The 17272-nt window shown below is 36.6% G+C and overlaps 1 protein-coding gene across 3 annotated transcripts in view; it reads right to left on the reverse strand.

The window, feature by feature from the left end:
* The window catches only part of MACROD2 (mono-ADP ribosylhydrolase 2), a 2249967-nt gene that overhangs the window by 94761 nt on the left and 2137934 nt on the right, over window positions 1–17272 (reverse strand). For all 3 annotated transcript variants that reach the window (XM_077115113.1, XM_077115111.1, XM_077115108.1), the window contains 2 exons: window positions 9670–9744; window positions 9325–9417 (listed from right to left, as the gene is read on the reverse strand). In XM_077115113.1, coding sequence (XP_076971228.1) covers window positions 9325–9417; window positions 9670–9744 — 168 coding nt within the window. The remainder of the gene's footprint in view (window positions 1–9324; window positions 9418–9669; window positions 9745–17272) is intronic.

The following is a 17272-nucleotide window of genomic DNA, read 5'->3' on the forward strand; positions in this document are numbered from 1 at the left end:
GCTTACCTCCTTTTTCTTTTTTTTTTTTTTTTTTTATCATCACACCAGATGTCATAAAATAAATGTAGTGAAACATTCAAGCAGCAAGCTCCCTAATTGTTTCCATTTTGATTATAAAAACACATTGAAAGGTAAATCCTCACAGTGATATAAATGAAAAAAATAATTAACATTCAAAGTACTCCTTATACCACCTGCTCTTTACATACTGAGGCTGAGATGAGGGCACCTGATGTTAAACAGTAATGAAAAGAAACTGAGTTTCCTTCAGCAGAGAGAAAAGTAATGCTTAAAATTGAAATCAAATTCAAAATGGAGACACCTTTTGTGTAATCAGTAGGGTCTGGAAGGTCCTTCAGTTAAGTCAAGTGAAACAATTAAGACTTGCTTAATGCACTAAATATTTAATGCAATATACAATATATATGGCAATACTTTTTAACCATTTGCTTATAAAAAGAAATCCACTTTTTAAGTAGATGTGGAACTCCTGAGTCCTTTGAAAGCAGATAAACCAACCAATATCTGAGTTTAATTTTGCCCTACTCAAACCATATATATATGTTAAATTTTGTGTTGATAATTTTTTGGTCATTAGAATAAAATGTATTAATATATTTACACAACCATATTATTGCAGTCCCCTTTGTATTATTTAAATAACCTCTTTGAAAATGGCTTTGACTAGGATCTTTAGTTCACAGTCATGATACCGTTTTCATTTGTAGTACATTCAGACTACTCAAAGTAGTAAGTGTTGGGAATTCCCATCTAGTACAATGACATAAAAAATGAATTTAAAGGAAATTTAATTTTTATTCTAAGAGAGAAAGAGCCAAGTGAAATAAGACCAAATAACAAAGACAAGTCAAAGACATTGTGAGAACTGGGTTGTTCTTGAATTTACCCATGGCTTGACTTCCTGGGTGCAGGTCTTTGTGCTGGGGAAAGTGAAGGATGTTCCTGTGCATGGGTAAAGTTAAGAAACCTTGGGGTGCAAGCCACACTGCTCTGGGACCCCTCTAACAGAGATTAACATCAGCTGGAACCATTTTCTCCCAGTCCAACAAGTAGGACTGGGCATGGAACAGGAGGGCACAGCATTGTGGGAACAGACCTGTGTTCCCAGAACCAGCAAACGTTCCAAGGTCATGCACATATATTTGTGTGTGATGATAAAGACTGCATAGTTTGGGAGTTCTTGCATGAAATGAGGGGCTTTGGATTCGGGATAAGTTGGGCTATATTCATATAGATGCTATAGACTTGTGGTTGGCATAGCAAAAGGCCAGGTAGTAAATATTTTAGGCTTTGTGGTTCTAATATAACTTTATTCATAGACACTAAAATTTGAATTTCATATAATTTCCACATGTCACCAATTATTCCTTTTTTTTGTTTTGCTCGACCACTTAAAGATGTGATAGTCACTCTTGGCTCACGGGCTATACAAAAATAGGCCGTGGGCCAGAACTGGCCCATAGATCACTTTGCCAAACCCTGCTATAAGCCACAAGTCATTCTTGTAAACAGTGTTTCATTTGATCTTAACAATTCTGAGCAGCAGGGTGAAAATCAGGACATCTCTCTCTCTCAGAAGAAAAAGGCTTCTGGTGGTTTAACAGCTTACTTGTGGTTACAGCAAGCCAATGTAAAACCACAACTTAAATACTGTCTTTTGAATATTGGCCATATAAAATACATACACATACATACATATATAATTTACTTATATATATATATATATATATATATATAATTCATGTTTCTTCTGCTTTTTTTCCCCTTCCATATGAATTCTATACCAAAGGCTAGCAGAGTATATTAAATGTAATATGTATATGGCCCTTATTAACTAGACTTTATAGCGTCACATGAAGGGCACAGTAAACAGTTATGAACAAAGTCATCTGCTGCACTGCGTCACCACAAGCCTCCAGGATGCATGCCCCTAGCACAGCTCATGGTTCTGCTTGCTCCAGCTCCAGTCTAGAGCTTTCGCTCCTATCTCTTCTGGCTCAATAACTCCATTCCAGCCACACTGGTGTTCTTGCTGGTCTTTGAACATGTCAAGCTTCTTTGCAGCTCAGGATCTTTACACTTGTTTTCACATCTCATTAGCATGCTCTAGCTTCAGAACTTCACATGGCTCACTTCCTCACTCTCTGTTTAAATGCCATCTTTAAACACTTTACCTAAAATACTATAACTACCGTTTCCTGTCACTTACCCTGTTTTGGTATGACATTATGGTGTTTGTTTATTGATTATCTCCCTGACTGGGATGATAGCAAGGGCTTTTACCACCCTTAGGCTTAGGCAACCAGTTCCCTCGCCCCGCAGATTTAAAGGTTCCTCTCTGGTCCTATTCTGGCCATGTCCCTCCCCATGAGAAGAGGTATCTGTTGAGGCCAAGGAGATAATCCCACCATGCTTTGAATACCTAGGACGTCAGAATTTCTAGCCTCAATGACTTGAACCTTCTTATAGGACCAAGGCAAATCTCTTCTTTGGAGGTGTTGTCCCACGCACCTGAGTTTTGGCTAAAAGTTGCTGTTTTCAAGGAGTATAGAGGTTGGACATGTAGATGGTGCCACAGGAAGGAGAAAATAGAAAAAGAAGGGGTCGGGGTGGGGTAGGCCATTGTCTGGACTCTCATCCTGTGTCTTGGCAGATATTTGGAGAGAGCCCTGCAGGGGCTTTATTTAGGTGTTCAACTCTAGCTCAAATCCTAAATAGTTTCTTATAGCTGCTCAATATCTTTTGAATTACTGAATGAAAAAAATGTATCACTCTTATTTGTACAATGTTCAGTAGACAGACCAATATATTGGCAAGAAATCCCACTGTTAATTAGCTTTCTGAGTTGGTAGAAAAAAAAATCTCGATTATCTCACCTCTAATCAAGTTTTCCTCATCTAGACTTGATGCCATTTACCATGTGGAAAAAATATCGTATTTCATAAGTACTAAGCTTTACTTCTTTCCACATTTTAACATCTCTGAAATAGTGATCATAAAGTAATTTTTTTTCCTTTGGTCAGAAGGCATGGTGATGGAATTGACTATACTGATACCTTCACAAACATTAAGAACAAAACTACACAAGCTTTGAGAGTGGGTCTCAATGCATGGATGAATATCCATGGTAGTTAGGGAGATGATGAATCAAATGGGTTTTAGCAACAGTTTCTAAGTAAAGCAAATAATTTAGGCTAGCTCTGCATAATAGCAAGGCAGGCTTAAATACACTGCCAATGATTTTTAATTCTTTTATGGACTCTTAAATTCTGCACCATCAAAATTTTGATGACATGGAAGATAATACTGTATGAAAAAAACACAGACACTTATGACTTTCATAGAAGTGGGAAATCAAATCAGATGAAGTTTTTGCAATACTTTAAAGTATTTCCCTTGTAACTCTCTATTTATATATCTTCTGAAGTGATATATGATAAAGTTCTTTATCTCACTTAGTCTAAAAGAGTTCTTTCAATAAATACAAAATGAAAAACCTAAATGATAAAGCTGTATCTTACTTTAATTGGCAGGATTTAAAAGAAAAAAACTCAATGATATATAAAATGATGGTGTCTCTTACAATTGAGACATCTCAGAAGATGAAGTGCAGTGTTTAGAGTAGCAGCTCTTGGAACAAAATAATAGCAAGTGAACTCCAATCTTAGAGATGCAATTATAGGCTACTTCCTTACCCCAATGCTGCCTTGGTATTTTATCACTGCTTGTTACACCTGCCCAACATTGATGAATACAGTGAGATGGATAACAAGAGGAAAAAAAGAACTGTTTGCTTTCAGTATACTGCTAAGAAACATTTTGTCTAAGACTTGGAGATAGACAAAAGAGTTCCCTGGGTGTTTCCAGCATGTCACGTGGGATTATCTGATTCTATAAAGGTGTTATTCCTTCGACTTTCTTTCTATTGACAAAGCTGTTTTACACATCAGCATTGGGAAATGTTAGGACTTGTCCATAGCAATACAAATGACTTTGGTTTGGAAGAGAAAAAAGGATATATTTTATTGCCTTATGCCATTAACCAGTTGTGCAAATTTCAGTACTTCCGAATTGCATGTATGTGTTTAGGTTTAGGTTTATTAACTATTCATGATTATGTGTGTATTTTGAGTGCATGCACAAGTATGTATATTTCAAATTCCCCTTTAAACAAGTTTTTACTTCTTATTGGTTCCCTCATTAATTAATGATTCAAGAGAATCTTGTACATATATTTATTATATAGGTATATGAGTATCATGGTTTTACTCTTCTGAAACCTACAATTTAGCAGATCTTGGGGAGGAAGGAGAATATAATAAACATGTCATCAACTGTTCGAATTATATTCACTGTCTTTAAAACAGGCTGATTTGCTTTAATATTTAAGGATAGTATATGTGAAAAGAATTTTAAGCTTAGATGCAATTAAAACTTAAATCTTTTCATTAGTTGTTGTTAGGGATTGATTCATGTCTCCCACAAAAATGTGTGTGTGGGAAACAAATTCTAGCCACAAAATATGATCAGGAAAGAAAGAGTGTAATAGAAGAGAACCATCTGAAAATGGAACTGCCCTAGAAAATGAATTTAAGATGCTGCTAATTTAAAAAAATACAGCATTACTAAAGTTGACAATTTGAAAAGATGAGATACAAAGACTTTCTGAAAATGCAAAGTTCCAGTAAGTTCACTGCTTATGAAGCAAATCCATATATTTTGTATGAATCAAAACACAGTTCTCTGTTGCAAGGGTCTGGATCATGGAAACCCGAGTGTCTCACCCTCTGTGAGTTGCTGCACTGCTGGTGCAGGTGTGTGCTGCTCTTCAAGGAGAGGGGTAAAGGCTCGGTCAGCAGTACCAGAATCCTACCAGTGGTAGAAAACACTGACAGCTGTCTAGTGGTGCTTTATGGACACAGTAAATCCCTAATGAACTCGATTGGTGGGGGCAGAAGAGAAAGCAGCTCGCTAACAATGTGGCCACTGACAGATGAAGCACTGGCCAGAAGAGCTACAAGAAAATGTCTCCCATGGGAACTAAGAAAGATGGTGATGGAAATCCAGCTGTGTTCTAAGCAAAGTTTGTGAGTAAATCTCATTGAGCACCAAGCCATTTTTCCTTATTTGTCGTATCTTCAGGAAATAATCAGCTACCTAATTATTGTGGAAGACCAAATATAAAACATTGCTAATTGGGCTGATCTTTTGCCCTGGTCTCAGGCACCTCCAAATTTTTATCAATAAAAGATAATAAATAAAACTGGGCAAAATCTAGTCCTCTGCATATTGATGACCATTCTCTCCCATGTCTCCCCCCACCCACCTTGTTTCATCAAAAACATGATTCTGCAGAATTGGCCTTCAGAGCAAATTCATAAAATTGGAGAACTTCATAACTGTGTTATTGAGTTCACGCCCCCTCATTTTATTACCTCACAATGGGGTTCACAGCAGTTAGATTTGCCAGGAATCAAGAAGCCAGAGATAAAAAGCCACAGCTCTTGCTGCACAAGGTCACGTGGTCATGCTGCTCAGAAGCCACTATGAGTCTACCAACATGATATATTCATTGCCGGCTTGATCATCACTCTCTACTTGCATGACTGCATGCGTCTGTCTTTTTCTAAGACAACCTTAAACTGTAATACACCTTACCTCTCCATTAACATTTTGATCAGCCTTAAATAAATAGAGGGTTACTATTTCCTTTTATACATATTACTTGACTGAAGAAAAATAACTGGGACAAAATGTATGTATTTGTCTTAATTGCCCTAATCTAACATACCTCATACTGGTTGGCTTGAATAACAGGCATTTATCGTCTCACAGTTTTGGAGGTTAGAAGTTTGAAATTAAGGTGTTTTGCAAGCTATGCTTTCTCTGAAGCGTGTGACGTTCTGGTGGTGGAGTGCTGGCTAACTGAATCTGTACCTCCATCACATAGCCATCTGTCTCTTCCTGTCTCCTATTCCCTGGCTATGCCCAATTTCCTCTGCTTATTGAATTAAGGCCCTCTGTGATTCAACTTGGCCTCACCTGAGCTAATAAAATCTTCAAAGATCCTATTTACAAATGACTACACATTTATAGGACCAGGGTTAGGACTTCAGTCCATAGCTGCAGTCTATATAACACTGTGAGAAAAAAACTAGTATATATTCACACTAAAATAGAATCGAAATTATATAATAATGTCACAATGTTGGTAGAGTTAAGATTTAGAGATATTTTAATTTGACCTTATATCTCATGCTAAAAAAAAGAGGCCTTTTTTAGAGGAGATCTCCTATAATATTACTTTTCTCTTTGGTTATTAACCTAAATGATGTTATTTCACTGGATTTCATATGTGCTGCAGGTCCTGCTGAGAAAGCATATAACAGGACTCATTAAGGAAGAGGCAACATGGCTATGAGAAAAGCTGCCATATGTGAAATCTCACTTTATGCCTGTTGAAATTTTTGTTTTTTAGTTCTCCCAGGGACATGTCCATTGCAGTATTGTGTGATTTTATCAGCATGAACTTCTGCTGAATATTTTTCCTCCTTTTCAAAAATCATATTTTGATAGAGCTAGTTTTAAAACTTAATGTTGCAACATCTGTGCCCATACACCTGGGAGCTGTGGAAGATGTGTCCTAAAGATTGCCTACATTTTCTAATCTTATAAAATGCTACAAAATGAGGAAAAAAGATACACATTTTCTAGGCCTAGAATTTGTTTTTTGTGAAAGGAATCATTTTCCTCCCTCCTTAGAAAACGTCTTGCAATAAAAGAGTACCAATATTTCTGAAGCTATAAAGAATATCTCTACAAATGTATTAGATTACTCATTCATTTTTATTTATAGACAGGGGCCATTCTTAATACATATGTACAACTTTCCATTAAGAGACCTTGTGATTATACACAAAGCCTGGAGCTATGCTCTCAACATTTTCTCAGAAAGGACTCTCTAGTGATGATATAAATGAAAGGATTTATAAAAAAAATTTGTTTGAATTTATTTGCTTCCTTTCTTCCATGGATCTCTCTCAAAGTCAACTTTGTTTAAAAGTAGAAATTATGGTTGAATCAGTCTTTTTCAAGAAGAGGAACAGAATTTTGATGCAAAGAAAGGAGTCTATGAATGAAGAAAAACTGCCTTCCATGCCACCTTTCATTCTTTTTCTATCTTTAAAGGATAAAATATGCAGCAATGCTAAGAGTTTAGAGCCTTATAGACAGTACTTGCAGGAGACAATGGTGCAAATAAATGTGCAGAATGTTTTGTTGTTGAAGGATGGTTTAGAACAGGAGAAGTTGTTATGGATTAAGTTAGGAAGGACAGTGAGTAAATTTAGGGAACTCCCAATTCCAGTGCATTCTCTTCTTGATTTTGTCATCAATTTATCAAATTATGAATACATAACACTTAGTGCTTTCTATGTGCTCGGTACTGTTGCAAATTGCTTTAAAAATTTACAACATTTTCACCCTGTGAGATTGGTACTTTTGTCATGGCCATTTTACAGATGAGGAAATGGAAGCAACTGGAGAGGAAGTCATTTGCCCAAGGTCACTCCTTCTGTCAGTGGTGGGGAGTGGGGCCGGGGAGGTTGGTGATGGTGGGCAGCCTACATCTGGACCAAGACCTCCCATTGCCTCCCTTTCTTCAGCTATTCTTCTTTTGTGTAACAGGAGAATAGCTTTTACTGCTTAGCTTGAAGCAAAGAATAAGATAGTAAAGGCAAAGCATTTAAAATTATTTCAAACTTAAACACAAGGAAGATTCAAAGCAGGGGCCACATTAAGTATCTGTGCTGAAGAAGGGAAGGGGAAATGTTAAGGTTAATTCAAGCCCGTAGGCATTTGGCCTCCTACAGTGAAAAGTCAAATTTTCATCAAGAAATTTAACTTCAAAGTTACTATAAGCGAGTAGCAGGATTTGACCTCTCTGCTTTCCCATGTGCCATGCCCCCAATTACAAAAGAGGATCCGCATACCTGGAAGGAAGAGGATAAAATGGGTACCTAACTCTTCAGTAATTAGAGGAGTGTAAAGGCTGGGCAGGCCACTGGGAGAAGGATAACATGTCCATGCATGCTGAATACAAGCTATATCCTTATGGGATGTAAGCTAAAGAGAAGGTAATTAATGTGCCAGTACATTTACCATTTGTGTTCCTAGAGGCACAATATACAAGTTAATTTCATGGCATTGTATATTTTGCATGTTAGAAGTACACATTAGAAGTATGCCTCAATCTAAAATGAGGGTTTGTAGCAATCTTATTATCATTGTCAGACATACATACTACATATATACCATTTACCTGACTTGCCAGGAACATGGGGTCTTAAATCTGAACTAGGATTTGCGGCATAGAAACATTATTAGAATCATAGGCAGGGAAGAATATTGTAGTATAAAGGCAGGGAGGGACAAAATGTCAAAATCACTAACATGGCTTAACAATTACATTGTGTCAATGCCCCTGCCAACAACAGTTCATAATTTGGAGTATGAAGTTACTACTGAACTGATTTTCAATTGAGATCATGTCTGCGTTTTAATTTAGAAACAAAATTGATTATTGTGTTCTATAAACAAGGCCTGTGAAATTATTACTCTGAAATTGCTTTGCAAATACATATTTAAGAATTGCATGATTTATGATACAGTGTAGCAGACAAATTATTGCATGAACTTCTAAGAGATTGCTTTATATTTGAAAATTGAATTCTTCAAGTTCTTCAATAAAAGCTAAATTTCTCTCATAAACAGTTTTTTAAGAGATTTTTAAAAAAAGATTGCTATCTTTGCTCCAATATATCAGCTTCTTGCTCCACATGCTAAGTGTCCATTTTCCCTATGTCTTCAGAAATGATTATAATTCTCACTTGGGTTTTAAAACAGTATTTGATTATAAGGCATCTCAGTATTAGTGTATGAAATTTGTAAGTTATAAGTTTCATATAATGAACATATTTTACATAAACTGCTTCTTTGCTATCAGATGAAGGAAGAATGAAATCAATAACAAAAAAGGTTGATCTATTTGTTTTAAAGCTGTTTAAGATTTTGTATGACTTTTCCCTTTAGTTCATATTTCAAGGGGAAAATCGTTTTTGGAGTTTATCTTCTGGTACTACTCAATTTTATTTTACTCTCAAAGATAGGTTCAAGTTAAAAAAAATTTTACTCTTCCCCTTTTCCAGATTGCAATTGCATGAGGATAATTCTGAAGGTTGAATTCTTCGTAGAAATCTAATGAAACTCTCTATTCTTAAAAGTTTAATTGAAGAGCAGTCCTACCTTTTTTATCACCTTTTTCTTCTCGGTCATCTGCTATTGGAATCTCTTCTGGTTCCTCAACAATTGTGGCATTCTCTTGGTTTGATGAACGCTCTAAATAGAATGAGACCAATGAATACTCAGGAATGTTTTGATTGGGATCATTAATCAAACACAGTGATTTCAGCATCAAAAGTATTTTTTCTTTCCAGTTTCAACAGGCACACAAAGCAAATACTATTTCCATTCTCCAGTAGTCATTATCTAAAACACACTTGCACACCACCCCACATAGAAGTATATGTAGAAGCCATGGTTCATTGTATCATCTTGTTTTCTAATAACAATATATTCTAGTTTCAATACCTTCTGTTTCCATATATGAGCTCTGGGATTCTGTCTCAATTTTCGCTTCATTCTTTGTTGAATCATTTTCTTGTCCTGTTAAAACAGTGATTGAAAAATAAATGTGATATGTATGACCACAGCTTTATTCTTGGTTTGAGAAAAGCAAAACCGTCAAAAACCATGCTTTAATCATGTAGAAAGGTAGAGAACAGGTTTGAACTAAGTGGGCGGGGTGTGTGAAGATTTTTTTCAAATCGTCAAACAAATTGATCATTCATAACCACATAATTTGGGCAAATCTCTTCTTGGAACTAATTGGTGTAATTTAGTGCTTAGCTTATCAGTGTACTGGATGTATACGGATACAATTTGGCAGTTGAGAAGTTTAAAATTATTTCTGGATTGTATGATTTAACTACCCTTAATCTCTCTCTATGGTATAGACATTTCCTATTTGAATATTCCCGGAAAAATGTCATTTCTACAACATACACTTGCAATTTCCAAAAATACTACTTATACTTTGATTCCACCATCAACAGAACATAAAATAATTTGAGTAATGGGAGCACAGAGGAATTGGTTGGCATGACAGCTCAATCATTCTCTTAAGATACCTACTAAATATAGTGAAGGTCAGGAGAGAATTCAGCCAACTCTTGATTACTCCGAGGCTGATTATCTAGTAATGGTTTTTTCCCCCACCCCCCTGGTTACTCCCCTAACCTCCCCTGTAGAGTTTAGAACATTTAAGTGCTCATTAAGAGAGGAAATTGAAATCTGTCCATTTTGCCTCTTGCTAATGAAATATTTTGTGTTGAAGATATTTAACTGTTGAATTAAAACAATTAACTACTCCATAGCTATGGTTTGTTATAGGGACAAGCCGGTGCAGAGGAGCTTGGGCTCTTTGGCTGGGTACACCCCTGTGGCAGATTACATTATTGTTCCAAGTTTTTCCTATCCTTTTCTGTAAGAGGATTATAGTCCCCTGCTTGTGGCCCTGTGACCTACAGTACCCACTGTAGGACGTGCATATATTCCTACCCCATTGACACTAGGCTTGTCCATGTGACTTAGTTTAGGAAATGGCACAGAACAGATATAATGTGTACTGCCATTTGAGCAAAATCATTGCGATCCATTGCATGTTTTCGCCAGCTATCTTGCTCCTATAAGAGCATAAGCATCTTCAGCCTAGATTCTAGAATGAAGACGTGTGGTGTAGTCACAGCAAACTTTTTTATTGTAGTGGGAATTGGGGGCTTATTTGTTCTGCAGCAAAGCTGACATACACAGGCCCTCATCATCATAGCTTCCTCTTTGATATAACTGTTCTTTTCTTTTTTTTTTCGCATGGCAGGTACTGGAAATCAAACCCGGGTCTCTGGCATGGTAGGCAAGAACTCTGCCTGCTGAGCCACCATGGCCCACCTGATACAACTGTTTTTAACCATCCTCTACAGCATTGTTCCTTGGTTCATTCTCTGCTAGCATACTCAGACTCAAAAAAAAAAAAAAACGGTTTTTTTTTTTTTTGTCATAGTCTAATTTCTCATGTGCTCAAATTTTAATCACAAGGATCTGATAACATAATCACATGTAGTGCATATTTATCTGATCAGTGAAACTAGAAACCTCAAGCTGTTCTTGATGACTTTCTCATCACTCCCCAAATTCAATGAAATACCAAGTCTTGATGATTCTGTAAATGTTTCTCTTTTCCTGCTTTTCGTTCCTAAGTGCCCTTTCCTTGTTCAGGGATTCATCATCTCTCTCTTGAACCAACACCTACCATTTTTGTTCTCCTGAATTCTATCTTGTGAATTGCTAGCAGAAATATCTTTTAAAATGTGGATTTGATCAAGATATTTCTCTGGCTAATAAACATTCAGTTTCTCCCCAGTGCCTTAGGAGCATGGACAAACTGCATTTAAAAAATGTAGGGTATTAGGCCCTCATCTGAGACCTACAGAATCAGTCTGCCTTAAAAAGATCTCCAGGTGACTTGTATGTATATCACAATTCAAGAAACATTGGCCTAGAGGATATAAGTGTACTTTCAAATTACAGATCTCGTACAACATGCCAGGATTTGCCTGGAAGCTTCACATATGTTATCTCCAGTCATCACATCAGTCCTGTAAAATAAGTAATGTAACCCCTGTTCTGCTTTCAAAAGTCATAACTAGGTCTGACTACCAGTCTCTTTTTCCTTTGTGTTTTAACTGAAAAATGTCTTTTAATTTGTAAATTGAGGCATAACTTGCATATAAAAAGCATATAAATTAAGTGCCCAGCTTTATTACTTTTTATGTGCATACACACATCTTCCTGTGCAATCACTACCCAAATTGAGAGCATTTCTCACCCAAGTGGCTCCCTCCCATCCCACACACAAGTAAAAGGTAACATTTTGTCAGTTTTTGAGGTTCATTTTAGCAGAACTATACAGTATGTGCTGTTTTGTGTCTGATTTTTTCAACACAGCACTATGTCTGTGAGATTAATCCCAGTTGTTGCACATATCCATATGTTTGTTCTTTTTTATTGACTATATTATTCCACTGTCTAAATATGCTATATAATCTGGGCATTGAATTGTTTTTAGTTTTAGTTGTGAAAACACTCCTAACAACATTCTTGTGTAAGTTTTCTTGGTTGAGATATGTACTCACACCAGCTGGGTATAAATGCAGGAGTGAAATTGCTAAAAAATAGGAGAGAAGTTGTTAGCTTTATTGGCTTCTGCCCAAAGGTGTTGTAAAGGACTTGTCCTATTTTTATACTCCCGCCAGAAATGCATGAGAATTCCATTTGCCCCCATTATTCTTTAGACTCTGGCATGTTATTACAGTCACAAAATTCTTTAATATGGAGGAGAAAGCCATGATAAATCTGTTTCCATCCTTTTCACTTGTGGTTGCCATATATAGGGATGATACCCTGTGACTTAGTCTGCCAGAGCTCCTATGACACCTACCACACAATGGGTTAGCTTAAACAACAGGGACTTATTGTCTCCTGGTTTTGGAGGCTACAAGTCCAGCATCATGATATTGGCAGGCTTGCTTTTGCCTGGAGTCTAAAGAGTTGCAGCAATCCTCTATCACATGGGTTCACACTCACAGACCGAGGGTTAGGACTCGGTGGGCGGCATGACTCAGCGCCCAGCACCCTGCTACTGTTCGTTCGCCATACAATGTGTTGAGTGTCACTAATTGGCAGACATGACAGGTGCTGGGAATATCTTTAAAAGATAGATGCAGTGCTTGTCCTCATAAGGTAGACAATTGCAGGAACATTCAGGCATTAAATTTGGGAAAAGGTCACATTTGTTCAGATGTGAACCTTTTTGAAATATTCACTTTTATCAGATTTTTAGATGACAGGAAACTGAGGATAGCTTATATATTGGAAAATGAGCCCAAGATTAAAACAGTCTGCATAGGCTAAATTAAACAAGGTGAAATTTAAGAAGGATAAATGTAAAATTCTAAAATCACGTTTATAAAATCAACTTCAGGGAATCTGGAGGAAATCAGCCCTATTTCCGACAAAGCTAGACCCCCACAAAGGTTTTGCATTCCAGATCTACTCTAGATAAACATGGGACTGACACCAGAAGCTTGGTTGAATGGAGAGAAGGTTTCTGATATCAGCGGCATAGAAAGTAAAGGGAATATTCTCAATTTCTCTCCTGGCAAACATCCTGCCTTGACAGCTGTTCCAGTTCTCCAAACAGAACTATTAGAATTGAAACATAATATGAGGAGAATTATGCTAAGGGATAAAATACTTCTATAAAATATTTATTCAGGAGACAAACAATGTAGAATGTGTCTTTGTATTTTCAATGAAATACAAGAAGTGAAAGGTCTGATGAATAAGGGAAATGAAAAGATGGACTGAATGAAAAGGAAGTTGGCAGAGACAAAAAAAAAAACACACACAAGTCTAAAAATACAGAGACAGTATTAACATCTGCAATGGATGTCATAAAAAAGAGAACACAATAAATTAACAAATTGATGTTTTAGAGATCAACCTATTGAGTTAAAGTTTACTAAGGAAGCAAAGGCAATGAGAAAAATGAAACGGGAATATATGATAGATATGGAAGACAGAGTATAAATAGAGAATTTCTAGTCTAGGGATTATATGAAGAATAAGTAGAATTTTATTTACATGATGGCAACCATTAAATAACATGTTATAAGGTCTAAAAGGATTGTAGAAGATAGAAGATGATTTCTTTTTTTTTTTGTGACTGCACACACATTAAACAATTTTTGTAGTGGGGACAAAGATTGGAAAGCTATATATCAGATGTTAACACTGTCTTTGAGTTGAAGGTGAGCTTTTAGTTTGTTACTTTTATTTTGTGATTCTGCATTTTATAATGATTGCATAGTCTATAATTTATCATTATAGTGAAACAATTTTAAAAACAGAAAAATGTTCTGGCTAAAAGGTGTGTGTATATCAAGTCAAATCAAGTGACTTTTTACTAATATACATGTGCTCTGGAAAACACTTGACAAATAGAACTGTTGAATACCTCTTTCGTCTTAAATAACTTTTCTTTTCTTTTGATCTTTTGCCCAAATTACCTAGCATTCCCTGAGCTCTGTATACAACTCACTCTTTCCTAAAAACATTATTTTCTGCCTCTATGTACCCTTAGAGTGTGTTTCAGTGGCTGAAACACTCTTTTTGTCTCCTTTTCTATCATGTGAAAATTCTCATCTTTAAACACCCAGCCCCCAATTTATCTTTGCTGCATAACATTCTCTGAATCATGAGAAAGAATTGGTCATTTCCACATCTGTTTATTGAGGCCTTTTGTCCATTCATCTGTTAATTATTCTCATTTCACTATAATACAGTTTTATTTGTGTTCCCTTTATTACCATGTTGTGAATGTCATGAGGATAGAAATTGTTTTATTCATATTGTTCTCCCTGGCACCTACTAATAAATAAATAAGGGTCTATTTAATTGGTCCTCTATTACAGCATTCATCAAATTTTATAAATAAACAGTTATCAGGGGGGACTGCATCTTACTTGCTATTGCATCCTTTAGTGACTAGGAAACTGCTATGGAAAACAGTCCATATTCTATATTTGTTGCAGAGAACTCTGCCAAGTGGGAGTAAGGAGATGTGGATGTCAGACAAGCCATAAGCCCTTTGGGCTACAATTTTATCATCTCAGCTGGATAATTTCCTAAATTCCTTCTATCTTTGTCATTATATGAAGCTGTGTTTCCTAGGGAGGTGCCCAGTCCCCAGGGGTCACTATTGGGTGGGTGACATTGAGAGGGACCCGCAGTGACGGTCCCAGTTAACTGAGCGAGCCCCATTGTCACTGTCACTGCAGGGCGCCTACTCCTAGTGCACTACTGGGACTTGGAACTCCTGATCTGTGATCTGGCTTGATCCGGACAATGAAGGGAGAATGGGGCATTCAGAGGGTAGAAGCAGGCAGCCTAAAGAATGGTGTATCCCCTAGTCCCAGCGTCCCACCTGATAAGTTTGTAGGGGAATTCAATAGGGAATGTGAGTATCACAATTCAACAGGCACTGGGGTCTCTGCTGATAAGGGGGCATGACCCCAGAGGAGATGGTAGCCTGCAGTTGCTGTTGAAAAAGGAGGGATTTTCCATGAATGATGTGGCCTGATACTTCCCTTTGAAGAAGAGGGACCCTTCCAAGCTTTTCTGGTTATCTCTCTCCTCTGCTGTCCTTCAGGCATTGTCTCGCTATGTGTCACAGTTTTGGCAATATTTTCTTGAAATTGAAGCACATTTATTTTCTTTTCCATTTTTCTGAAATAAAGCAACTAAACTGTGGAAGAAATGAAGTACAATTTTGAAATCCTGAAATGATTGTATTTGCTCTTTACTGATCCTGGTTGGGATCTGGCACTTTATATGAAGATGAGGGACACCTCCTCCCCTGCACCCAGACTTGCTGTATGTTGTTAGGACTCATGGAGTCTGAAGCCCTTTCTCTTCAACGCACTGAGACATTCCACTTTCCAACCTGCTTCTTGGCCCCTTGGGGGCAAGCTTTATGTTTAATTCTCTATTTTCAATTTAAATGAGTTCCCCCCCATCGTCTTCTGCCCTAATCCTTCCTGGTAGAGAGAACAAAAGAGCACAAAGGATCCCCCAGTTTTGCATATTTTTTCCATACAGCGAATTCAATCATCCATATTAATGGGAGGGAACCATTAGAACAGATAATCCAAAAATTCATTCACTTTTCTTTGGAAATAGATCCCATGATTGTTTCTTAGCATCCTGGTAATTAAGTTTGGCTCAAGCGAATGCTTATATTAATTTCCACAAAAATTAGTCTAGGGACATCAATCTGGAATATTTTCTAGGGATTAAGCCAAAATTTATTTTGTAAATTGACTGTTGAACAATAGCAGCAATAATATAGTTTTATTGTTTGCAGATTGTTAGATGCTCAGCTATTTGTCTTAAAGAGAGAACAAATTTGTGTCCTCTCGAAACTTTATTGCTGATACGCAAATTTTTACTTTTAACATATCTGAAGTTAGCCTAGATCAGGAGCAAAAATTAAACCTAGATTTGTATGAATTTGATTATTACTTACTTTCCTAATGTAAATTATTCTTAAAATTATTAGTATTATTTTATTATTTTTTTTAATATGGGCAGGCACAGGGAATTGAACCCAGGTCTTCAGCATGGCAGGCGGAAGTCTGCACTGAGCCACCGGTGCACTGCCCTAAAATTATTTTTTCTAGTTGTTACAAAAGACACACAATTTCCTTAGACACACTGAGAAAACATACACAAGTACTGAGAATTATGGTTGATTTTACAGTGAAGGGATAGCCAGTCACTCAATATTGCAAATTGCCATCTTATGTTTGTACACTCATATACATATAAACAGATGTATACACACATACATCAATATATCTAGAGGTCACAGTGTCCTCCTGCTTTTAAATTTCATAATTCTGTAAGCATCTTTCATGATGATTACAATTTCTTCTGAAATTGTATATATCATATATCTGTATAGTATTGTATAGTCTATTCACGGATGAACTTTTGGATGTTTCCCTTTTTTTCCTTTGCTATTATGGTGAACATTTTTATGAATAGATATCTTGATGGGTGTTACTTTAAGATCAATCCCTGAAAGTATAATTATTGGATCAGAGTTTATGAACATGCCACCCTTCATTAGATTTTGCCAAAATTGCTGATGAGGAGAAGGTGCCTTTTATTTTTCCACTAATGATTTGTGAGTGTTTGAATATCCTTCTTCCACAAATCCTGTGTGCTTACAATCTTACTTAACTTCTCTGATACTCAAAAGGAGATATACTTTTTTTTTTTTGTATGCTGTATGGTGGGGTTATATTTCATTATTTTTCCCATTATTGCAGCACCATTTGTTGAATTTTTGTCTTTTGTTTGTTTTGGGGGAAGTGCATGGACCGGGAATCAAACCCGGGTCTCCCGTGTGGCAGGCGAGAATTCTACCAGTGAACTACACTTACATTCTGAGATGATACTTTGGTCATGTTTTATTTGCATTTCTTTAAATAATACAGAGATAGGACATCTT

This window comes from Tamandua tetradactyla, chromosome 1, assembly GCF_023851605.1.
Source record: "Tamandua tetradactyla isolate mTamTet1 chromosome 1, mTamTet1.pri, whole genome shotgun sequence".
Taxonomy (NCBI): domain Eukaryota; kingdom Metazoa; phylum Chordata; class Mammalia; order Pilosa; family Myrmecophagidae; genus Tamandua; species Tamandua tetradactyla.